General features: G+C 35.9%; 1 protein-coding gene across 1 annotated transcript; it reads right to left on the bottom strand.

Moving 5' to 3' along the window:
- Positions 1-254: 254 nt before the first annotated feature.
- Positions 255-22,202, bottom strand: LOC123551019 (uncharacterized). The gene is made up of 5 exons (XM_045339619.2): positions 21,924-22,202; positions 14,454-14,779; positions 4,152-4,508; positions 2,449-3,581; positions 255-1,625 (listed from the first exon to the last, which is right to left on the bottom strand). The coding sequence occupies exons 1-5, from the start codon at positions 21,983-21,985 to the stop codon at positions 387-389; spliced, it is 3,117 nt and encodes a 1,038-aa protein (XP_045195554.2). The 5' UTR covers positions 21,986-22,202; the 3' UTR covers positions 255-386.
- Between the last annotated feature and the right edge of the window lie 4,054 nt (positions 22,203-26,256).

Below are 26,256 nucleotides of genomic sequence, written 5' to 3'. Positions count from 1 at the left end.
TGTTGGCCCGGGCACCAAACAACACTCAGATGTAATAACAGGAAAAATATACGTTCATACATACAATTTGATACTTAAGCGCCCCTAATAATTGAAGCAAAGTGTGTATTTTCTGTTCGGTTGACATTATATTACTCGGGTTCACGATATCAGCAAATTCGTGTGGTATTCATATATCGCAACACACATTTCTGCACCGGTTTAATGTACTATATATATTTACAGTATAAATAAATTTTGAATAAGGAAGTACATTGATTTATCTTTGCTTTATTATGAAAAATAGTGATAATTTAAACCTACTTTCATGATAATTTGTAACATCAGACACGCATTTCGAACTATTTGATTATTCCTTGACAAACACTGAGATCTACCTTAATTGTCTACTTTTCGACACATGACCATGCCCATGCCAGAACCTTTGAAGTGTTGTCATTTTTGTTGATATAGCTGTAGTTTTTAAGTTCCCAAACATTACATCGAAGTGATCGAAGTTTCTCAACAATGTCATTTAATTCTAATTCTCTATGTTGATTTTTGCAGTTTTTGCATGAACACGCTTTGTTATCACTAGTTGATGCGTTTCCGTTGTCGTCATTTTCTTTACATCTTAACGTTGTTTTTGAATAAGCAAAGTTGTGATCCGTTTTCGGCAATGCAGTCTTGCTTTTAGATATTTCATCTGACGAGCTCGCTGACTCGTCTGCAAATTCATCACTAGTGTCGCCAGCATATTTACCGATATGATCGTTAACAGATGTATTCCTTAAATCGCGCGATAAACGGTCGATTGAAACCTGTAAGTCATTGGATTGGTTTCTGCTATGTAAATCTTTCCTGCTGCGTGAGAACTTCGGTCTTTTTTCTTTGTGCGTCGACTGTGCCGGACTAGTTTTGGAAACCCGTCTTTTTTCACATTTAGCACGAGCTCGTGTTCTCTTTTTGTTAATACTTTGGCGTCCACTAATGCCACCAATGCCATGGCTGTTCGTGAGACATTTATCAATAGTTTGGCTAGTTTTGTAGGTTATACGGCCTCTTTTTCTAGCAACATGGTCAGGACAGTCACAATCCTCCCAGTCAGCTTGGCTGTCACTGTCGGTTAATCTTTTAGACGTATCCCTTTTCCTCTTACTGTATCGAGCATTATTGTTACAATCAGTGTTTTCTTCTTGTATTTCATCATCAGCAGGGGATTCAATGTTTGGGCAGCTTTGGAGCAATATTGTATTATATAACTTCTGCTTTTGCCGAGTTGAATATGTCCTTTCGTTGAAGGTACCGTAGTTTCTATGGTAATTTATCTCTGCTAACGTTGGGGTTTTCAGAACTTCTCTCTTACTTACAGTGTTGATATTTTTATAATGGAGAACAGTTTCTGTGTTGTTTCTATCATCTTCATGGAATTCTGTGGTGTCATGTTCTGGTGAACGTTTATTTACTGAACGCCTCGATGGTCTGAGAGCGGTGGATTTGTTGTTTTGTCTGATAATATAAAGTCCACATTCGTTTTCTTCTATTGCAACGTCATTATAACTCGTGTCCGCCTGTATGCGTTGCCAGGCCCGTTTTGCCAGACCCCAGATTGTTTGCAATGCAAATAATGCGGCAACTTCGATCAACTGTAAAACATGCAAAAAGTTATGATGACCAGCTGTTCACTTTGTGATCATTTAATGATTTCTAACAAGAAACGCTTTTGCGACTTGGTGTTTTGGAGATTCTTCGTAATTTTGCAAAAAGCAACATGTAACGTTCTAAAGGCCTTCAGTGATGGTAGTAGGAGCGTTTTGTATTTTGAAGATATAGATTACATGGCCAAAATGTATTCTACAGGGAGTCCCACCGTAAACGTTTGGTAGATCTATATGGCATTTCTTTTTATACGCTTATTATGTTTGGGAACATCTGCGGTGACAGACAATATACAAAACGGTTGGCCGTACCTAACCTCAGTAGTTCTTATCCCATGTCACAATGTTTATGGGCATAATATCTTGGCCAACTTTGCTAACCAACTGGATTCTCTAAGTGTTCTTGAGTTATGGCCTTTGAATAGCGATAATCGACAGTGTCCGCTTTGAAGCATGATCATTGTTGTGAAAAGTCTGAGCAAATGAGCAAATCCCTTTAACAGTTTTGGAGTCATGTTCCAGACAATTGTTTTATTAGTAAAATAAAGGGAGATAATCAAAAAGTAGTAAGTAAGCTAAAGTTTTGGTTATTATACACTGCACTTTCCCACAATTTATTCTATCTTCGTATGCAGTTTCAATTAGTTCCCTTCAGCAATTTAAGGGTAATACTTCGGACAATAATTTATCGGACGGGCGTATGGACGTACCTACGCACAGACGGACGGATAGACCATTACTATACCCCTTGGGTTGATAATAAACATGAAAAGAAATTGTTTTTAGATATAAGATATTGTAAAACTCTTACCCCTTCGCCAGATGTAAATGAAACACTTTTGTTAATATCAGATACGTCAAGAAGGCTCCCTTCACTCTCTCTACAGCTCGTATTCAAAGACAGGTCACTCAATCCATCTTCAACGTACGGGGACCTTCTTGTCAGTGTAGAATACACCGTTCCATCGCCACGATCTTGCAGGTCGGATAAAGTAACGGAGTTAGCTGTGAAGTATGGTGAACCCTCTTTAAAGCTTGAGTTTATGTTGGGAGATCCGATATCACTAGTGGCACTACCATCAAGGTGTCTGTTAAACTCTTCCTCATCAGAATCCAACTCCGGGGAGTCATCTAAATATCTAGGTAGATCTTCCCCCTCCTCACTCTCGTCTTGCGAATGCTCTACAGCGTCTATGCTATCGTTTAATAGTTCAACCGATACGTCGCTCACCGACTGTGATAAGTCCAATGGACTAGCATTTGAAGTGTCGGGGTTTGCAGCTTCTTTTGACTCGTCATTACTTTCATGCAAAGCTCTACACTGCAAGACCTTGCAACCATGCATGTGATAGTGACCGACAGCCATCTGGACCCAGTGCGGCAAGTGATGTTCAACATTCGTTGCCTCAAACGAAGGTTCAGGTGAAGTGTCTCTAGACGTAACATCCAGTACTGTTTGAACGCTTTGGTCTGTAGTTGTTACAGTACATTTTGTGTGTGCTGTTTCGTCATCATTACAGACATTTGACTTTAAAAGAAGTTCATCAAGTGGAATATTTGCAGAGGCATCACAGTCTGTAGATGTAGAGTTCATAGTGGCACCTCCACAGTTACACGGCAACAAATCAAAGACCTCGCACATTTTAAAGTGTGTTGATTCTTTACAGAAGGACTTTCCGTCGCAATTACAGTTTTGATAATCAAAGCATTCACACATTGGGTAGTGCTCTTTTAACATTTGTTTTATTCTTGGAGATGGCATTTGTAATTTACTTGTCCGTATAATATCCATGAAACTTTCAAGCCTAATTAAAACCGGATTATCTGAGGAATGTTCCGCAATTGGACACAAAGATGGTTGGAACCTCCTATCAGATGCACGTGTCTCTTTATGTAGACCACACAATCGTTTCGCTGAACGCATGGCGTTTCTTACATATCTACCTGTAAGTGTAATTGATTAATTCAGTGATAAACAAAGAATAGAATAAACTGAAATACATTTCAGAGTCATTTAATGCAAAGTTACAATGAGTATAGTTACTTTTTTCGAATGAAGCTAGTGAGGTTGTTTTTTCCAGAAGAAAGGCTCTTGGATTCTACATGCTCAAAGGAGCTAAAAAGACTTTTGCTAGTACTTTCGAGTTAGATTTTGTTACAAAGATTCTTGCACGCAAATGCGTGCAATTTTTAACTCTGACCGGAAGGTTAGTACTTCAAATGTTACGCAAGTTTGTTCTATAAACGTTAAAGAAAACAAGAAAATAGCGGAGTGTCCATTGAGAAAATGTGCCTGGTACACACACTGGAGGATAAATTGCAACTTTTTCAATATACATAGCACCCGTGTGCGTGATTTATGTGCGAGATACGCGATTGAAATGGGCTAGTATATTTTCCCGTTTGGTAACATGATTCTCATAGTTAATCTAAGTGTGGTGTATAACGTGTAAAATGGCAATTTCTTTCTTGTCTGCTGAAAGTGGCAAAACCAAACTCAGTCACTCAACATACCTATTTGTTTGGATGGCGGAAAGAGAGATATTGCAACTATTCCGACAATTATATAGCGTACTGTTGTCCATTTCGCCTCTTTAAGCAGGTGCTGAAACAGAGTCCACGTGCTTGAAAGTCCAACATCTGGGACAGTGAACTCTCCCAGATGTGTAATTACTTTGGTCTGGGCCGTGTCAATGCAATTGAACAACGGCTGGAGAGCAGACAGGACACTGGATGGTATCTTATCCAAGTGGAGTAACTTGTTGTGGTATATGTCCTGCAGGTACTGTGCTAGTAACGTTGCCTTTCCCAAACCGAACGTTGAGTAATTCTCTTCTATTGATGTTTTGGTTCTGGTTAAAGCTTTCTGACCTGAAATGTTTTCAGTATCAACCAATCAACAAAATCAATAACACGGTATGTATGTATTCTAGAAATATCGTGACCAGTATACATCCACTGCAGAGAAACAAAATTTATAAATGCAGAATTTCCTTTTTGTCGTATTTCCGCGAAATTCTTAAAAAAAAATAAATACATTTTTTCAACAATGTAGCCCCCAATGACATCAAAGACTTTGGCAAAATTCGATAAAAAATATTGGACATTATATATTTGGCACTTTTAAGTCTATGACTGGATTTTAAACTTCTTAAAGGGTTTTAATCGTTAATTAATACGGCATCCATACTTTTTACAAATATACTTTTCAAACTAGCTACATGTACACAAATGGTCGTATGCAGAATTTTTTATGATGTTCTTGTCCTTAATATATATTAATGTAATTAAAGACGCATAAAACTTAAAAATTGTGACTGTTGGATAAGAATCTGATAATATATTTCAAAAATTAAAAAAGAAACATAGACTTTCAGAACGAATTAAAGTCTTCTGATAATGACAAAAGCTCTGTACGGAATATATTTTTATCAATGTGTTTGATTACAAATCTAATTAAATTTATCGAGCCATATACCCAGTTATCAAAGAACAGCAATAGCATGAAAAAATAACCATATTTTCTTAACAGAGTTGTCTTTCTTAAGAACAATTAATATATTGATACCCATTCTGGTGATAAAACAAAATGTGTTTCAAACGAGTCTGATTCAAATTCAGAAATTTTTATAAGGAAACAGTACCTTGGTAAAGTCTATAATGATACGGCTCTTGTAGATTTTGCCGAGCCGGATCATACACGGCACAATCGCCTCTTGGGGTCGAGGCAAACCCCACTCGAGCCGACTACAACAGTGCTTACCAAGGTTCTGTTATAATTACCCTATTGTATCACATGCTTGGATTTTCCGTGGTAAAATAAAGCTATCATATTTTGAAATTACACTAGTGTAATTAGCCCTGTGGCCGGTAATATGAGACAGTGAAGACTTTTTGATTTGCTAAAACTATTAAAACGCCTACTTTTTCACCAAAAAGTGAATTCACTATAAAAACAAACAACACTTGATCTATCATACTGATTTTCAAGCAAATATGATATTGAACATTACTTGTTTTCACGTCTATAACAACACAAGCCTTCTCCGTGCTCTGTTTACATTGCCGGTAATATGGCGCACAAGGAAGTAGCCGTGTGCAATGTGTAATATTAAGTCATATAAAACAATTTTTAGCTACTGGTACGTATAATATGTATATTTTTTAATGTTTTAGTAATTCCAGTAGGGATCAATAGTACAGGAGTGATCTCAGGTGATAAAGATATTAGAGTTGTCTAAAATAATGCAACATAGTGTCTAAAATTACACAAACCAACCAATCCCTCGGGATTATGCAGATGTTATAACACGAAACAACATGCGTTTACCCTACATTCTGACGTTAACGTCGACTGACGTATGGAAGACGTCGGTCGAATTGACTGATAATAGTACTTAGGTAACACAAAAATTGAGATGTTTTAGAAAAAAGGTGCTAACATGTGATAAAATGAGTTACCACAATTGATTTATTAATCTCGATGCATTTATTTAATATTTTTTTACTCGATATGAAAAGACACTCAAGTAAGATATTATATAAATATATCCGTTTGTTACCTGTATTCTGTGACAGACAGGCAGACATTAGGATATGCTAAATGTTGGTAAAATATATTAGCACTAGACCAATTCTTTCAAAAGCCAAAACGTGCTTTTAAAAAGATTTTATTCTATAAACAAGAGGGCCATGATAGCCCTATATCGCTCACCTGAGTGTTTAGTTGCTTGCTTAAACAGTTAAAATTTTCTACTAAATAAATACAGGCAGGTAATGTGTAAACCATTAGAACACACTTGGTCCATGGCAGGATGCTACTGACAAAGTTTGGTGTTATTCTAACCAGATTATTCAAGATAAGTATTGAAATCTGTGTGACAAATTTTGTGGCTCAAATTTCTTTGCTAAAGCTTCAAAAACAAAAATGTAGATGAGTAGGTCATGGTAAAGATTATTCAAGATAACTACTGAAATCTGTATGAAGAATTATACAGGTGGTCCAAATCTCTTTGCTGTAGCTTCTAAAACAAAAAGTAGGTCAGCAGATCATGGTTAAGACATTAAAGGTAAGTACTGAAATCTGTATCAAAAATTATACATGTGGTCCAAATTTCTATGCTGTAACTTCAAAAACAAGAAAGTAGGCCAGTATGTCATGATTAAGCCTATTCAATATGAGTATTGAAATCTGTATCAAACATTTTACATGTGGTCCAAATTTCTATGCTGTAACTTCAAAAGCAAGAAGGTAGGTCAGTATGTCATGATTAGACTATTCAAGATGAGTATTGAAATCTGCATCAAACATTTAACATGTGGTCCAAATTTCTTTGCTGTAACTTCAAAAACAAGAAAGTAGCTCAGTAGGTCACGATTAAGACTATTCAAGATGAGCATTGAAATCTGTATAAAAAAAATCATACGGGTGGTCCAAATCTATTTGCCGTGGCTTCAAAAATCAAGAAAGTAGGTCAGGGTTAAGGATATTAAAGATGAGTATTAAAATCTGTATCAAAACTTACACTTGTGGTCCAAATTTCTATGCTGTACCTCAAAAACAAGAAAGTAGGTCAGTAGGTCAAGGTTAAGACTATTCAAGATGAGTATTGAAATCTGCATCAAACATTTAACATGTGGTCCAAATTTCTATGCTGTAACTTCAAAAAAAGAGAAAGTAGTTCAGTATGTCACGAGTAAGACTATTCAATATGAGTATTGAAATCTGTATAAAAAATCATATGGATGGTCCAAATATATTTGCCGTGGCTTCAAAAACAAGAAAGTAGGTCAGTAGGTCCAGGTTAAGACTATTCAAGATGAGTATTGAAATCTGCATCAAACATTTAACATGTGGTCAAAATTTCTATGCTGTAACTTCAAAAACAAGAAAGTAGTTCAGTAGGTCAAGGTTGAGACTATTCAAGACGGGTATTGAAATCTGTATCAAAAACTATACATGTGGTCCACATTTCTTTGCCATTGCTTCAAAATCAAATAAGTCTATTTAAAACAAGGGACCACCCGTGCGTGGCCTATACTGACCCCGGAGTCTTGATTTGAACAATCTTGGTAGAGAATCACTAAACATGCCACATATCGAATATCTAAGCTCTGTGCCTTATGGTTTCAGAAAAAGAATTTTTAAAAGTTTTTCCCTATATAAGCCATTGTAAAAACTGTTGACCCCGGGGCGCATTCAGTTTGACCCAAGGGTTATGATTTGAACAAAATTGATAGTTGACCACCAGACAATACCATATATCTAAGGTCTGGGCCTTATGGTTCTGTACAAGAATATTTTTAAGGATTTTCCTATATACGTCAATGTAAAACAAAGGACACGGCGTGGCATATATTGACCCCAGGGTCATGATTTGAACAATCATGATAGAGAACCACTAGATCATGCCACATACTAAATATCAAGCTCTTGGCCTTATTGTTTAATACAAGAATTTGTAAAGGTTTTTTTTTCCTGTACAAGTCTACTTAAACCATGTGCCTCCCGGGGTGGGCCAGTTTTAACCCCAGGTGGGGGGGGATAATTTGAACAATCTTGGTAAGAATCAAAACCCTAGACTGTATGGTTTTGTACAAGAAGATTTTCAAAGTTTTCCCTATAGAAGTCTATGTAAACCATGTGTACCCCAGCGTGGGGCCATATTTGATCCTAGGGGAATAATTTTAACAGTCTTGGTAGAGGACCACTTAATAATGCTACATACCAAATATCAAAGCCCTAGGCTATGTTGTTTTCTACAAGAAGAATTTCAAATTTCCAATGTTATTAGGTTATTTAACATTGTTCTGTACAATGCGGAGATATATTTGGACGAGTAACCAGCTGAGAAAACCATATTGGACGAGCCGCTAGGCGAGTCCAATATGGTTTTCTCAGCTGGGTACGAGTCCAAATACATCTCGTATTGTACAGTACAATGTTAAATAACCTTTTTATTCTCTATCTATTTTATCTTAGTTTAAATTAAAAATGTTTCACTGAATATTGTATTCCTGCCTTTTCTGTTTTTTTTCCCAGCTTGGTATGAGTGCAAATATATATTATACAGAACAATGTTAGGCCCTAAATAACCTTTTTATTCTATATTTATTTCACTTCATACGTAATGTACGTAATTCATTTAATGTTGTTTTACTGCGTATCAGTATTAAATAAATTATATGCTTCAACCTCCCTACAACAGCCATTTGGCGATTTGGATGGTTATTATACGTGGATGAGACATTATGCCCACAAACATTGTCAGCAAGTTTGGCGATGAAAACTGAATTAGAGGGCGGACATGCTTTGGATACCGACCGCCCGCCCGCTGCCATGGATATTCACGTAATACGCCGAGATATTATGACCACATTGTCAGCACGCTTCGCAACGTCGCGTCATTACGTTCTATTAAGAAACAAAATGGCGCCGAGCGATGCGGGAGGGCGATACACCGGACGTTTTTTTTTTTTTTTTTTTTGTTTTTTTTTTTTTTTTTTTTCATTCTCGGCTGGATAATCTTGGTGGTTAAAGGTACCAAATAAAGACCAATAAAAAAATAAATCTTTAAAAAAGCTACACATTTTGAAATATACTACCAAACATTACAAAAGCCGTGCAAAATTCGTTTGAAGTCAAAACATGTGCAGAAAAACGACTTTTTATATTTTCTTTGGCTGACATGGGTGGTTTTTTGTCCTACTTTCGTCTTTATCGCTTTTCCGTAATCGGGGATCACGTGATTTTAAAATTCATTCAAACGAATATCCCGTTTAAAGACGCACGACTTGCACAAAATAACTTTATTTTTTTGTATTTCCTTCATGGTAATTATACTTGGTTTGCATGAAAAATATGAGACATACAAGATTTTTAGTTTCAAATTGACAGTGTCATATAGAAGATCTATATTCTTAATACTATGCTGAAAAAAGATTAACTGAATACGTGTGCGTATGAAGTTTTGAAAACATTTATTCCGGAAGGGCCTAAATTGTTCCCCCGAAAACTTGTAGTGTAGCTGTTTATTACCTGTATTATAAGAATGATTTTCATGAAGTTTGTGTGAGTTAAAAAAAATGTTGAATTCCCTATGTTTGTAAACATTATCGTTGGTGTTTGCATCTATTCATAAATTATAGCCTCGTTTTGGGGCATTCTTCCGGGGGAAAAACGAAGATGCGCGACGGGTTCGCAAGCAGTCGGAAAACATACTTAAATGTCTTTTCTCTATGATAATGGGTACAGGCTTGAGAATTATGAAAGGCAAAATTCTTATATATTTTGAAGACTGCTGATGTGTGTAAATTTTATTTATCAATCAGACATTTTATATCATTGCTGTATAACATACAGCCATAGCAGTTATCAAACGCTTTGTGATAATAAAAATGAAAAATTATGAAAAACTATAAAATTTGAGGTTTGTGTTTTGTTTTGTATTGTAGGTAGAAATGAGTTACCGACAATTTAACTGTAATTTTTTCCAAACTTCCTAACGGTATCAACTTGCTCAACATTTGTTACTGACAACATCTATGTAGCAGGTTTGTTTAGATGCAGTAGTTCCAAAAGATAAATTATAGCAAAAGCAAGTAAATTGGCGGTCGCTCAGTCCCGAATGTGTTACAACTTTGCATGCTGCATATTATTCCTACATGGTTTCACGTCTCTATCATTTTTTAAAATAAATGTAACAAAAATCTTGAACCACATAATGAGATGCATGCGACACAATTTTATGTACATTTTCGACTACGTCAAGAGCCATAACACCGCTCTGACTGTGTGAAATCAAATTAAAACATTATATACTCAAATGGTAATACTGATAACAATCCTGTGAGGTTTGATTACTCTGGGTCAATACTTTCTCAGATATGTCAGACACTATTTCGGACTGACGGACGGACGTGCGAGGGGAACACTAACTGCCCCGACCAAACATAACTTGGATAGGACACATAAAAATATATATTTCATATTGTTACATTCTCTACGCATAGAAAGTCACCACCAGTTGCACCGTATATTACACTTAAAACACGTCTTGAAATATGTCCTAACATTTCATGCGAAAAAAAATGTACGGCTTTCTTTTCACTACGGAATACAATGAAAATTCAGATTATTTCCGACCGAATATTTGTATATGTACGTATATATACACTGGCTTAATAGTGTTTTGTCTCGCAATTGTACAATCTAAGTAGGTAACTTGAAAATTAACACATACATTCACGTGATAAAGACAACTATGAAATATAATGATTTGGAAATACAAGAATGAAAGTATGTTTTAGAAAATATTAGGTTTTTTTAAAACGGAATGGCTAAATATCTATTTGCAAACAGCATACACAGTTTCAGTAATAAGACGTTTGCGTAACGTCAGAAAAAAGCGGGAAAATGCGCAACGTCAAACGCCGTCCATAGCGCCATTTGAGACTTTATCCTTTTTTGCGACTTCGTAGCTCGAAAACGAAGTCGGTAGTCAAGGACTTTTTTTCCGTTATTTTGCCGAGATATGCCTTTAAAATAATTGTATAAGTTTTTAAAAATATCTATGGACCAGTAAATGCATGCTCCCAATTTATACAAGAAACGTCATTTCCGTAGAGGTCAGATTTTGGAACAACACATGCTAAGATTTATGGTTACAACTTAATGAATCGGAAAGACTCAGCCTCAAACTTATCACTTAACAAACTCACGTGCAGTCAGTGTCGCTGTGGGCTAACATTTATCTAGTAGACGTGTATTTCATTGATTTATCAAATGATTTTCTTATATTTTTTATGTTTGAAAAATGCACGAGAAAATGGGGGTAGGGTAAAATTTATGACAATACTGCGAAAACGAAGTCGGTGACCCCTGATTTTTATTTGCTCATTTTACAGTAAAATAAATTTATAAGATAATATTAGTTTTTTAAAAAATTCTATGGACCAGTTTTTGCACACTACTTAGTCATTCCGCACGAAAATAATGATCTCATAGAAAGATTTCGGCATGATTTTTGCATAAAATAAGCATTTCTTCAGCGAATAGCGGGAGTATGTATTTGAAAATTACATCACCGTGTAGGTTTCGTCTGGCATATTATATAAAATGGAACAAAAATACATTTTAAATAAAATTAATGCCTCGAGACTAAATTAATCGCCAGGAAAAAGGCAACGTCACAACTACTTCCGACTAAGGCTTAAAGGTGAATTTTCGACGTCATTTGCTTTAAAAGTGTGCATTTGATCTTTTCAATAATTGTACATCGGGTGAAGATCAACTTTTGCTGTTATCTACGTATGTTACCTAGGGTGTAAATTGTTTTTGAAAATACCGCTCATTACACCTTCTTCACCTTAAAGAGCGGACAAGGCTAAATTTGCAGTTTTCCTGTACGGGTTGTCTAGAGGTCCGGTTACCAGACCCCTAGCCACTGCCATTCAAAATTTTCTCAACCTGTGACAAAATAATAGATTTTTCCAATCAATAAAATTTTCTTCCAATTATATCTGTATAGATCGAAATCTATATATTTACCTGCGGTCTGAAGGCCGCAGGTATATTGGAATGCAACAAGTAGTAAAGCACATGGAGACTGGGTGATTTCACGTGATATTTTACCGATATGCGATTGGCTTATCGGATTTATGGAACGCCGTTATTGCAATAAAGCTGGCACTCTGTATGATATATATAGAGAAAGTCTTGTGACCTGAATTCCTCATTCATTATTTCATATAATTTATTCAAACTTTCAGCAGTGATCAATATTGATACCTAGTTGTGCATAAGGGATTTTTTAGATTCCTCTTTGTTTAATTTCTTGGATTATGGTCTTGAGTTGTTTTGTTTTGCTCTATATGTCAGTTAAGTCCAGGTGAAGGCATGAATCACATTTGTGATAGCTCTAGTAAAGTATTTCAATAGTCAAGGAATGTGGCCAGTTGAGCTAAAAGTTATGTCATACATGAAAGGGAAATATAGTTACTTTTGCTCAAAACAATAACTTTCAGAATTAAGAAATATATATTTCATAGGTCTACTTGTACAGCATGTAGAATGGATTTATTTTTCCTATGTAAAGCGTAATGGTATGGTAAAAAAAAACAAGCACTCATAAGTTTCTTTTTAGCCTGGTATAACTTCTGGCCGCAGGAAATCTTTCGACTTGTTTCTATTTGGGAATATCCTGACTTCAAGATGATAATCAAACTCTGTACATAAGAGCGCCTACTTCATCCGATTTACATTTGGAACATTTTCAAGCGTTTCGGGCAGTTTCGCATTTGGCCCGGTTGCGTTTTTTAAATAAAATAGACAGATGTACTTTACATGCATATACATGTATATTCAACTGGTTATTTATGATGTTTATAGAACTAAGGATTCCTGCGTACGAGTGATTCTTGTGTAAAATGAATATGTGCTTGTATCGATTTTCCTAGCTCCGTGTAGACGACCGGGTTTAAAACCTTACCTGAGGTAACGGAAGTCAGACGAAATGGAAACGGTCATCCATCCATCCATCCATCCAGCTTCAGCTCAAATTTACGGAAAAAGTAAACGGTTATGAGACACTTTTCTTCCCACCATTATTTTTGTCTGACCACATGCTTTAAAAATATGCATGTGTTTTAGGCCAGTCATTTGCAGATAATACGGTACAGGTCGCGCAAGGTGTGCATTTTGGGCCATTTTTGTCTCAAAATTTAGTGTCCTGAAACCTGCGTTTTACTCGTTTTTATCACAGAAGCAACAGAATCGGCAGGCTGAAAATGTCCCATAATGAAGTGCTACGTCTATGCAAGACATTCGCTCAACACTTGCCTTGAATTGATCAAAATTGGATTTTTTATGATTTTTTTCGCACTGGTATCAGCGCAGATTTGTGGAATTTTTAGATTTACCGTCCCTTGCCCCCATTATCGTATGTTTAACATGGGACTGTTGAACCGTCAAAATACAGAAAATACAGGATTTTTTGTACACACGTGCGTCCAAATACCGTAATATATTGTACGGTCACGTGTTGCAAATGAACGTTCGCGAGTGGATAGATAAAATAGATATAGAATAAAAGTCTATATAAGCTATGAGACCACTAGGACGGGCCATATTTGACCCTAGGGGAATAATTTGAACAATCGTGGTAGAGGACCTCTAGATGATGCTACCTATCAAATATCAAAGCCCTAGGCCCTGTGGTTTTGGACAGGAATATTTTCAAAGTTTTTCCCAATATAAGTCTATATAAACCATGTGACCCCAGTGTGGGGCCATATTTGACCCTAGGGGGATAATTTGAACAATCTTGGTAGAAGCTCCTTAGATAATGCTACATATCAAATATCGATGCCCTAAGCCATGTTGTTATGGACGAGAAGATTGTCAAGGTTGTTTCCTATATAAACTATTTGACCCCCAGCATGGGGCCATATCTAACCCTAGGGGGATAATTTGAATACATTTGGTAGAGGACTACTAGATGATATTACATACCAGATATCAAAGCTCTAGGACCTGTGGTGTTGGACAAGAAGATTTTTAAAGTTGTTGCTTTCGGTTGGCATGGCAACCAGAGTTCTATACGGAATTCAATTCTTTAACATTTTTTAAAGAAGAAGAAACATCTCTGTGAAGTTTAATCAAAATTGGCGTGGTGGTTTAGGAGGAGATTTTGTTTAAAGGAAAATGTTGACGGACGACGCTTGACGCCGGACTGTCACTGACCACAATAGCTCACCCTTCAGCACATCGTGCTCAGATGAGCTAAAAAAATATATAATAACTTTATTATAACTAACCTGCATCAATGACATATTCAAGTAGACATGTATCGTCATTATTTTGGCATATCTGGAGTGCCGTTCCTGTGCCTCCAGCGTCGGTACATTCGAAACCTTTGTTATATTCGTCGTCTTCTAACAGACAGACGGGAAAAAGCAGGATACGTTCAAGTAATGAGAACGTTCCTCCGCCGATGAGAGAGATTCCATCGCGGGAACGATCCCTGCCGGATGAGTCAACGTCGGTATCACAGAGCTGACCTTTCCAGTCTAACAGTGAGAGCGGGAACCAACGATAATTCCAAGCGTCAGAGACTGGTTCCCTGTCATCATTGCCACAAACACTGGAAATTATTTGAAGAATATAACGTTTGAAACTTTTCAACATGAAGTTCTCTAAAAACTGAAGTGAACATTGTTTGGGAAATAGATTTTAGTTTTGCGTGCTTTGTTGGCAAATAAAAAACGGTTTTGAGTTCAAATGCATAGTAATGTAATCACGGAGGCCGAAGGCCTGAGTAATTAATTAAGACGCATCTGAACGAAAAAAATCGTGTTTTATTTGCCAACAAAGTACGCAAAACTAAAATCTATTTCCATTCTAACACGTTCGAATTACACCAGGAAGGGATACTATTCCGGAATAAAATGCGGTTTTAAATACGAGGGAGTAAACCGGAATAGCCAAAAGTAGGACAACATGTTCTAATCGACATTAAATCCTAAAGAAATTCTTAAAAGTGTTAGAATGTTGAATAATAATTCAGTAGCTTCCTGATAATGGCTAGTCTTCTTTCGAGGCTGAATAATTTGACAAATAGAATTTTACTGTATTGAACAACAATAAAAAGTATAAATAAGGAAGCGAAAAGAATGTTGCTGTTTCTTCAGTACGGTTGTGAACATACACTGTTCAGCAACAACGTTAGTTACAAGTGCCACATGAAATATAAAAGCAGTAGCACCAATAATAAAAGATTGAATCTTCTAAAATATCAAAACTGTAGACAAGAAATATTAAAACTGTATGGCAGGAATTTATATTCAATTACTAATAATGTTTGAATAGTGTGCATTTATCAGATATGTTTCTATCATGTGCATTATTGTGGTATGTTGAGGATTAATTATCTCGACAGCTCGACTTGTCATCCCGCTGCACCACATAATAAATTGAACGCTCGAGATTATGGGTTGAGCGCTCGAGATAAGATGTCGAGCATTGGACAAAATATTGTGTACGATCGAATGATAAATTGTGCGCCCGATAATATGCCGAGATTGTAAGTCGAGTGCTCGGGATAAGATGTCGAGCTCTGGAAAAAATATGATGTACGATCGAAAAAATAAGTCGATCCCTCGAATAAGATGTAGAGTGCTTGAAATAAGATGCTGAGTGAACGGAATAATAATCTTAGTAAAAAATATCCATAAAGAATCACGAGAGGCGTATTGTTTTTACAGGACAATCAAACTGTTAAAGTTTTATGAAAATCTGTTGAATTATTTTTATACACACAAAAAATACCATAACATACACAAAGTAAATAAGTCGTATGAACAATGTTCCATCCATGGTTGTATTTAAATTGCGCATGTCAGAAACGGGGTATGATGCAGCAGCCGCAATTTAATTTTCATCATTTGAGATAGAGTGCTCTACGGAAGAGTATTAGTGCAAGGTACGTTTTTTTATTAACCCGAAATTTCGAGTTAGTAACTCGAATTTTCGACTTACGTAACACGAAATTTCGGCTTAGTAACTCGAAACTCGAATTTTCGACTTATGTAACATGAAATTTCGACTTAGTAACACGAAATTTCGACTTAGTCGAAATTTCGTGTTACGTAAGTCGAAAATTCGAGTTACTAACTCGAAATTTCGACTTATTAACTCGAAATTTTCGAGTTACTTTCTTGTACTTTTATCTGCAAAATTTGAGCGTCTGTCCGTCTGTCAAAGGCCAAAAATGTAATGGACGACTTTTGACTCTTCGAAGAAGGATCATCTATCTGCACATCCATATATTGTACCGAACATGTAGGGACTTGTACATATACTACCATACATCAATGTATGACCTACCATAGCCTCTAGAGCTACTCCAGATTTCCAACTGTATACAGGATATATACCCTCATTTACATGTATAGTATGTTCATGTGGTAGGGGCTCGAACTAGGTCGAAAACCTTCCAGATATGATCAAAATAGTGAAATATTCTAAATTTGAATACTTCCCAGTCACCTTGTATGACCTCTCCTCAAAATCTAGATCTGTCCAGGTACCCAATCTTGGTCAGACTCATAACTACACTTTCATTAGGGTATGTCTATATTTCATTAATATATGGGCTCAAACTAGGTCGAAAACCTTCCAGACTTAAACATGGTTTAGGCACCTGAGGTCTCCCTCCAACATAAAGGCTGGGAAGTTGCCATATGACCTATAATTGTATCGGTGCGGCGTTAGACCCAAAAAAGTTAATAAATAAATAAAATAGAGGATAATTGTTGGTTTTGGTGTAATATCACGTTATAATTTCACTGAGTGGGCACCAAAAGTGATATTTACACGAGTGGCGCAGCCACGAGTGAAAATAACAACTTTTGGTGTTCACGAGTGAAATTACCGTGATATTACATCGATACCAACAATTTTTCTGTTTATTTTATGTCTAAAACTCTACTTTTGTTGTGTTTATTTCAATAAAATGTCGAAATTTGCGGGAAATTTTATCAGGAAGCATCGCAAAGATTACGTCATTTTAACAACGTCATCGTCATATTGTTTCCGGCTTTCAGTACGCTCGGTAAACTTTTTGACGTTAATCTGGGTATCAGATTTGATAATTTTCACTGAGTGGCCAGTGAGTTTATCAGGATATAATTCACCGTTATATTTCGATAAACCACCGAAAAACATAAAATAATATGGTTTAAATAGTGATATTTTCAATGAGCAAACGCTACCCGGTTATCTTAATTATATGACCCTTTAGGGCTACCCAATGGATACACCAGGTACCTAATCTTGACCAGGAACTATACATCAACGTGAACTATTGTAGTTAGTAACCCGAAATTTCGAGATAAGAAACTCGAAATTTCGGCTTAGTAACTCGAATTTTCGACTTAGGATGGAGTTCCCTCGTATCGCGGTTCTAACGGTCGCAATATAAATAACATATCAATAAAGTCTGATCTAGCTTGTTTTCTGCATTAAAACTTTAAACAAACTGTCTGATATAACTTGCAAATCATCTCTCTATCTCAGCCAGTGGAGAATGTGTAAAAAACACAATAAAATGTCAGCCATATTTGACCTACTTTAACAATCCCATAGTCTCAAATATCGCGGTATTTGATTTTGACAGCTGCGGGACACGCCTACTTGCGTCACCATGTGGCCGCAATATATTCATTCATAAAAATAATGCATCAGACGAACTTTCTGAAGCTGTCCTGGTTGTGGATTTAGTTTAATTTAAATAAAAAGCGTTTTTGGCGGGAAGGGGTGATGAGCAGATGCATAAGTTTGAGATATTGAATGGTTGCGATAAAACTAAGTAATACTTACCATTTACGATGGAATTTTGCAAAAAAATGTTTGTAAACAAAATCCCGTGGTACCGGTTTACAAATGTAAGTCACTGCGGTGCTGCTCGGCGAAGAAATTCCGGCAAAGGGAGATTACCGCGATACGAGGGAACCCGAGATATTACCGGACACCACTATAATAACTCGAAATTTCGAGATAAGTTACTCGAAATTTCGAGTTAATAAATAACATACACCTGGCACTAATGCTCTTCCGTAGTGCTCGGTGTAAATCTTGAGAAAAAAAAAAGAATATTAACTGTAGCCAAATTATTTTTACAGTAAGTTGGAATAATATTAATTTGAAATTTTAATGATAAATAATATTATCTTATGTCTATGAAAGATAAAGTTTATCGGACTGACTGCGATTTGTATTACATCAAATATAGTGCTGGCGCTAAAAAAATTTCGAGACGATATGTCTTAAGGATACGGAAAAGTACGGAAGAGCATTAGTGCCAGATGTATGTTATTTATTAACTCGAAATTTCCAAGTTATTAAGCCGAAATTTCGAGTTAATTATCTCGAAATATCGAGTTACTAAGTCGAAATTTCGAGTAACTAAGTCGAAATATCGAGTTACTAAGTCGAAATTTTGAGTTAATATCTCGAAATTTCGAGTTACGTATCTTGAAATTTCGAGTTACTAAGTCGAAATTTCAAGTTACTAACTCGAAATTTCGGGTTACTAACTATAATTGTTTACGTTGATGTATAGGTCCTGACCAAGATTAGGTACCTGGTGTATCCATTGGGTAGCCCTACAGGGTCAAATGGCAGCGTTTGCTCATAGAAAATATCACTTTTTGAACCATGTTTCTTTATTTATTGATTGTGTTGGGTGTAACGTCGCACCGACACAGGCGACGTTGGAGGAAGACTTCAGGTGCCTAAACCATGCTTAAGTCTGGAAGGTTTTCAACCTAGTTTGAGCCCATATGTCAATGAAATATAGACATACCTAAATAAAAGTGTAATTATGAGTCTAACCAAGATTGGGTACCTGGACAGATCTAGATTTTGAGGTGAGGTCATAAAAGGTGACCGGGTAGTATTCAAACTTAGAATATTTCTCTATTTTGACCGCATCTGGAAGGTTTTCAACCTAGTTCGAGCCCCTAACACATGAACATATTATACATGTAAATGAGGGTATATATCCTGGATATAGTTTGAAATTTTGAGTAACTCTAGAGGCTTTGGTAGGTCATACATTGATGTATGGTAGTATATGTTCAAGTCCCTACATGTTCGGTACAATATATGGATGTGTATAAAGATGATTCCACTTTGAAGAGTCAAAAGTCGTCCATTACATTTTTGGCCTTTGACAGACGTTCAAATTTTGCGGATAAAAGGGCAAGATAGTAACTCGAAATTTCGAGTTACGTAAGTCGAAAATTCGAGTTAGTAACTCGAAATTTCGAGTTAATAAGTCGAAATTTCGGGTTAGTAACTCGAAAATTCGACTTACTCGAAATTTCGAGTTACGTAAGTCGAAATTTCGAGTTACTAACTCGAAATTCCGAGTTAATAAAAAAACGCACCTGGCACTAATGTTCTTCCCTAGAAAAGCATTAGTGCACATTAATAACTCGAAATTTCGACATACTAACTCAAAATTTCGAGATACTAACTTATGGGTTATAGAAAATTATGAAAAAGTCTTAAAAGTATATGTAAAGGTCCCGCATTTTGTGTAAACTCGCCTGCTGTAACCTCGCATTCGGGAATCCTCCGTGCATGGGAACAATTTAAAAACAACAGTCAAAAATCACAAAAAAAAAATGCAGATTGTACACAGTCGAGTTGAGCAATTCTTCTTCTTTCATATGTCAAGTTATGATGATAACATTGGATGAAGTGTAGTTGCTAGGGGAGTTGCTGCCCCCACATCTCCGCATACGGAAGTGTGCACTACGTACGTACCATTAAGTGCTCCTGTTCAGAATATCTTAAATAAGTATGCAAAACCAGTATAGATCTACTTACATAAAAAATCTAAAAAAAAATAAGAACGGTTATGAGTCAGAATTTAGTTATGAAAATATGTATAGTTGGCCATAAAATTAAAATTATTCAAGAAATTCAAAGCATTCCAACTACCATCTTAAGAGACCAGTAGAATGTTGAATAACATATATGCCTATCTCCTAAATAAATTCACATAAAAAACGGTTACAGAGAGCTGCGCAACTTTTAAGAATGAAAACAATATCAATGTTGTTATCTTACATATGCCTATTTTTCTAAACAAAAAATCACATGACTTTGATTGTATGAATCTGAAAATTTAGTGACGTTCTGCTTTACAGGGCATAGCACCGACACATCGATAATTGCACTGTAAAATAATGTTAACACCGTGTTAGTGATGATATTTTTAGTATCATATGCCCTTTTTGCATAATTCCAAGCCCCTTGGCTGGTATACCGGCTCTTGCCAAGTGCTGATGTTAGTTGCAAAAGATTTTGCTACATGATAATGATAGTTTTAAATATACATGATAATGTTTGCTGTTTTAGGTACAAACACACTAAATGGGGAAAATGGCGCGAAAAAAAAGGTATCGCATAATGGCGGATTCAAATAGTTCTCAGCAGTTTTGCTCTGTAGAGCTATTTTCCTTATTTTCATTGCATTTCGTTTTTGCTTAAATCACACGACAGATCAATGCTTGATATTCAGGTAGCATTTCATATTGAAATAATGGCATTACAGAACTTGTAATGAAAAAGTTACACCACTGCTACAATCTGGGGTCTCATTTTTTAGCTGATTTTACGGAGTGTTTTTCTTGCATCTAATATGATACACATTTTTTTTTTCGATTTTTAATTCAATAAAATGAAAGTTACAGACAATTAGAATGGATCCTGGTGTGTGTTGTGGCCATGTAGAATAAAGTAGACCAGCTATTTAGTGTGTTTAATTAATAATATCTAGTGATATCATTAAATGCACTGATAAAACAAGATACATTCAATGATGCCATAAAATGAATTAAGGATATTAGTATATCACAAAATAGTAATTAAAAGGTAAGGGTATTAAATAAACTTTGTGATATCCTAAAATGATTTAAAAATATGCAAAATAGAAAAGTAGATATTAAATAATAGCTTCAATTTAGTATTTGATATCTAAAATACGTTTTATGATATCAATAAATCATTAAAAATAATCTCAAAAATATTTGATTTAATGATATCCTTAATTCCATTCATTGATATCAATATTTCGTGCCAAATAGTATTGTTGTACGATTTTGACTGAAGTGATATCCAAAATTAAGCTATGTTTTTTGGATATCAAAGATTCATTTAATAATATCATAAAATTGGATTTAAGATATCTAAAACTCTTTTAAATGATCATAAAATGAGTGTTTTCGAATCACATATGTGTTCCTTTTAATGATATCCTTAATTCTATATAATGATATCATAGCTTCTACTCCGTTTAAACAGCTGGTCGCATGTATTGACATGCTGCTGTTTGAATTTCCTTCTGCAATTTTTCTGACAGGTATAATATTTGGGACAACTGCACTTTACCCGGAAGTGCGTACACGACAGTACCTGTTATGTGCATTCTAGCCAACTATTTTTCTTAGGCCTATAGAAAAATGTGTTTAGTCATTAGGAACCATTGTTTCCTATAAAGACGTGATAAATTTCCCCACTGAATTTAAGTGTCAAATTTTTATTTTGTAAATTTCCTTTTATGAGGTTGATATTTATTTTTTACTCATTTTTTTCCGTTCTCAAATTTTAGAGACATAAGACGGTATCTGATCTAAATGCAATATCCGAGGTTTCGGTTCAATGAGTAGGTTCGGAATTATGAGAAAGGAACAGGGAGACATACAAAAATGACAAACCTTTCTTCAGCGATCACGGCACAACAAAGTAAACACACAGCGATTAGTACTAATCTATTCATTGTAGTCCATCTTCGGCAGACAGTAGATTAGATCAAGATTTATAACAAAATATCTGCTGATTCTTTACAGGAAACGTCCATTTCTTGTAGATGTACGTAACGTTGTTTTTTACGTCACTTTGGCGTAAAAAGATGCGCAGTACATTTCGCGCAAAGTCGATAATCTATTCATTTTTTTCTACGCATAAATGTGAAGGTACATCTACGTAGAAAGACACTGTTGATATTATTATGCTGATGAAACGTATCAATTGATGACATGTTCAATCTATAAAATGATAATGCATTTTTTAAAAATTGAAATGCGAAAAACATGTTAGTGAAAGAGGGACTAAGATATTTCTGATACAGCATACAAATATTCGTTCAAATCGTGTTTTATTTTAAATATTACTGTAAAAACGTTAACACAGAAGCAATCTATTAGATATGTACCAACGAAGCGTAGAATACAGAAACGTATTTTATGTATTCCGGTTAAACAAATGGAAATTAAAAAGGAACAAAATAAATAAGAACGAAAGAAAGAACCCAATGCGAGTAATAAATAACAGTCACATCAAGAATAAAACAGAAATGTGTCGCTGCAAAACCTGTGGTTCTACTCGAGGCGTAGTATGAAACTCCATTATGTTCATTCATCAATATTAATACTTGGAAATATTTTTAGTCTGTTCTCATTTGTGCAATTGTTTCATTTCCGCAAAACACTTCTGACATATCCTAATCATATGCCGCCACATAAACAATAAGTCGAGGTGAACAAAACACTAACAAAACAAAGTGTACAAAAAATAAAGAATCAGGACTACCGAAAACAAACCTCTACATTTCAAAACTGTACATTTGTGCAAAATGTGAAAGCATTTCGCAACAGTAAGCAAGTGATTTCATAGTATAATTAAACTGCAAATGGCCGGCCTTTTGTCTATTAAAATCAGTTTAACTTTTCACTGATTACTTATAGAGCGCAAATTTTGTCGGAAACGTTCATGAATTCACCGGCTCTTGATTCCGCTTTGAGGTTTTTATTTTATTTTTTTTTATTTTACGGTTATTATGTTGAAGACATATTTCAAAAAAAACGGGTCAGCAATTTTTGCAGACATAACTGATAAGAAAATTTAGTTTCATATTCATGTACACAATTGATTCAATCACAAAAATATTAAAATAGCCGTTACTCTTATAAAGGTCTCTTTCGCAAGTCTCTTGTCACAATGCGTTATATGGAAAGTTTTTTTGTGATCAGTTTTTATTCATTTGCCAAATTGTAATCGTTTGAAATTGGAACCGAAGTTATTATCTTTTCGCAGCTAGTGGTGACCTGAAGAGATATAAAATATTGGAATTTACTCTTAAATTTAAACAGTCCAAAATATTAAAACTGACTTTCGTCGAAGACAGGAGGCTTGCCATTTTGGTACTACACATTTAAATATTGACATTAATCATCAAACATGCATACTAATTTAACATTAGCGTACATGAAAACATCACTGAAGCACGTGAAAGTATCACAAATATAACAAACCACGCTACAATTGTCATGTTGCAACATACATATGTACCGGCGGATATAATTTCCATATATAACATTTAACAGTCATCATACCATTGTTGCACGTGATGGCCTGCGGATCACACGAGCATCTTTGGATTTCGGATCCTCTTGGCTGTTTTTGCATTCTTTTTCGAAATCAAAAGACACATTTTCAACAGGACACATGTCGGTAGATTCGATATTTTCGATTAAGGGCCTATCGTCTCTATCAGAGAAGTCGTCATCCAACCTAAATGGACCAATCAATTTTAAGGCATCGATGGACTTGCTCGTATCTGCCCGCCAATCTTCGCAGAAAGACGTTTCTCTCTTCTCTCTCAATCTCTGTCTTTCTTCAGGAGGCAGGGTCGAGTGACGGAGTTCAACTTCCGGTTTCAAAAGAGGATCCTGTGAGCAGTTTCCGTTTTCAGAACTGTCAGACGGAAAGAAAACTTCTGGTTTTCCTCGGTCGCCAAATAAGTTCATTTCTGTACTTTCCATTTCATCACAATGTGTTTCAAAGACATCGTTATCCAGACTGCCGGGTTCTTCAAAAACTGTTTTGAGAATTTTCAGGGAGGACTCCTCTCCCGCTCTACACATGCCAACAATGATAAAATCTTCCTTCAGTATCGCTGATATCTGTAAAGCATGCACTCCTTCGAGAAGTTCCTGACTCGTGTAATGTTTATGTATGATACTAAACACAGTCTTATCAATATCATTAACCGAATCTCTTTTCGTGTCCATGTTAAAATTTGACATCCCCGTCATGCAACCACTTCCTGTTCTGAGACATACAAAACGGAGATTTGCGATATTTATTTGCGTTAACGGATTGTCTGGTGTACGGATATGCCGCACAATCGCCTGGATCTGGCTGGGAAGAATTTCAACAGCCATTTGCCACTTATGATTCTCTTCGTCCACCAAATCAGAATATATCCTCACATTCTCACGATCTGCTGAAGTCAGGACCTCGTAGGTTTCCGTTGAATATATTCCAACAAATGCCATGGTTGTAGACCTTCTAATTAAAGAATATGCTCGGAAAATCAGAGATGATATATCACATTGTGTATCCACTATCATGTTTAAAAAATGTCAGCAAATTACGTTCTCGTGTGTCTCAAGTGTTGAATAAAATAAAACGGAAGTATGCTCTTCTTCAAAGTGGAAAACTAAAATATGAGTCATTCGAGTGCTTCCTGTTGTTACACGCTTGCACAGTGAATGGCATACACGTGACTATTTTTAACAATTAAACCATCTGAGAGAATTTTTATTTTGTTTTCTTTAAATAAACATTAAATAAAACAAAACAAAGATGAAATATTTAAAAAAAAATAATTTAATACTAGAGATGCTTTTGAGAAAAGCGCATGTCTCCCACAACTGCCCCTATGAAAAATGTCTAGTTTCTTTAGATGGTTTAGATGAATTGATCCAATTAGATGGTCTGGACGAGTAGATCAAATCAGTAATTCAAGGGCCATAATTCAAAAGTGCCTTGGCGGATTTGGCTAGTTATCGAACTTGGCTGAGGTCTTATGGGCAAACACGGTTTGTTTAAGTTTGGTGAAGATCGGATGAGAAATGTTCGACTTAGAGAGCGGACAAGAGTAATAAGGCTGATTTTTCGGTAATTCAAGGGCCGTAACTCCAAAATACCTGGACCAATTTGGCTGGTTATCGAACTTGGCCGAGGTCTCATGGTAAAACACATTTTGTTCAAGTTTGGTGAAGATCGGATGAGAAATGTTCGACTTAAGAGTGCGGACAAGAGTAAAAACGAAATTCAAGGGCCGTAACTCGAAACTGCCTTGACCAATTTGGCTAGTTATCGAACTTGGCCGAGGTCTTATTGTCAGACACATTTTGTTCAAGTTTGGTGAAAATTGGGATGAGAAATGTTCGACTTAGAGTGCGGACAAGCTTTGTGACAGACAGACACACACACAGACTGGAGTAAATCAATATGTGTGGTGGGAGACATAATAAGAAACTAAGAGGAAAGCGGGTTTAATATATTATAAAATATTTATTTATTTTGGTATCATTTTGTTAGGTTTAACGTCGCACCGACACGTGGGACTTTCCAGTTTTGATGGTGGATGAAGCCCCCAGGTACCCTTCCGTGCATTATTGCATCACAAGCGGGCACCTGAGTAGAACCACCGACCATCCGTCAGCCAGCTGAATGGCTTCCTCACATGGAGAATTCAACGCCCCGAGTGAGGCTCGAACCCACATCGATGAGGGGCAAGTGATTTGAAGTCAGCGACCTCAACCACTAGCCACGGAGGCCACCATATTATAAAATATATAAAATATCTTTAGAAAGAAATTCTGTATTTCAGTCAATGACACCTGCATTAAATTTCTCCAAATTTCCTATAAATTCATGAGGCACATATTCCTCTATGTTTGATAACATTATTCAGATAGAGTCCTACAGCGGGATCCGAATCCTTAACCTGTTGGTTGAATGGCGGGGAGCTAATATTGTAAACCTTATCTGCACTTTACGTGAACTGTACCCACCGACACACAGTGCCAGGCTAACGGCAATTCTGGTTAGTTTTGTCATTAGTGACAGACTCACTGGTCCATTTATAGAATGGTTTTAAATAGGGCTGTCATCGATAGAAACGATATCGATGTATCAACGATATTTTTTGGTCAATCGATTATCGATTCCCATTTTTAAAAATCGATATTTTACACA

Source organism: Mercenaria mercenaria, chromosome 4 (genome assembly GCF_021730395.1).
Source record: "Mercenaria mercenaria strain notata chromosome 4, MADL_Memer_1, whole genome shotgun sequence".
In the NCBI taxonomy this organism is placed as follows: domain Eukaryota; kingdom Metazoa; phylum Mollusca; class Bivalvia; order Venerida; family Veneridae; genus Mercenaria; species Mercenaria mercenaria.
The sequence above is the reverse complement of the archived record's forward strand: the minus strand, read 5'-3'. Positions and strand labels throughout refer to the sequence as shown.

Bases quoted from the DNA above. Each gene is read 5' to 3' on its own strand.
- LOC123551019 (XM_045339619.2), bottom strand. From the start codon at position 21,985: ATGAATAGATTAGTACTAATCGCTGTGTGTTTACTTTGTTGTGCCGTG. The intron at 14,780-21,923 runs GTTTGTCATTTT...AATAATTTCCAG, and splicing joins GCCGTGATCGCTGAAGAAAG to TGTTTGTGGCAATGATGACA. The intron at 3,582-4,151 runs GTATGTTGAGTG...TTACACTTACAG, and splicing joins TCCGCCATCCAAACAAATAG to GTAGATATGTAAGAAACGCC.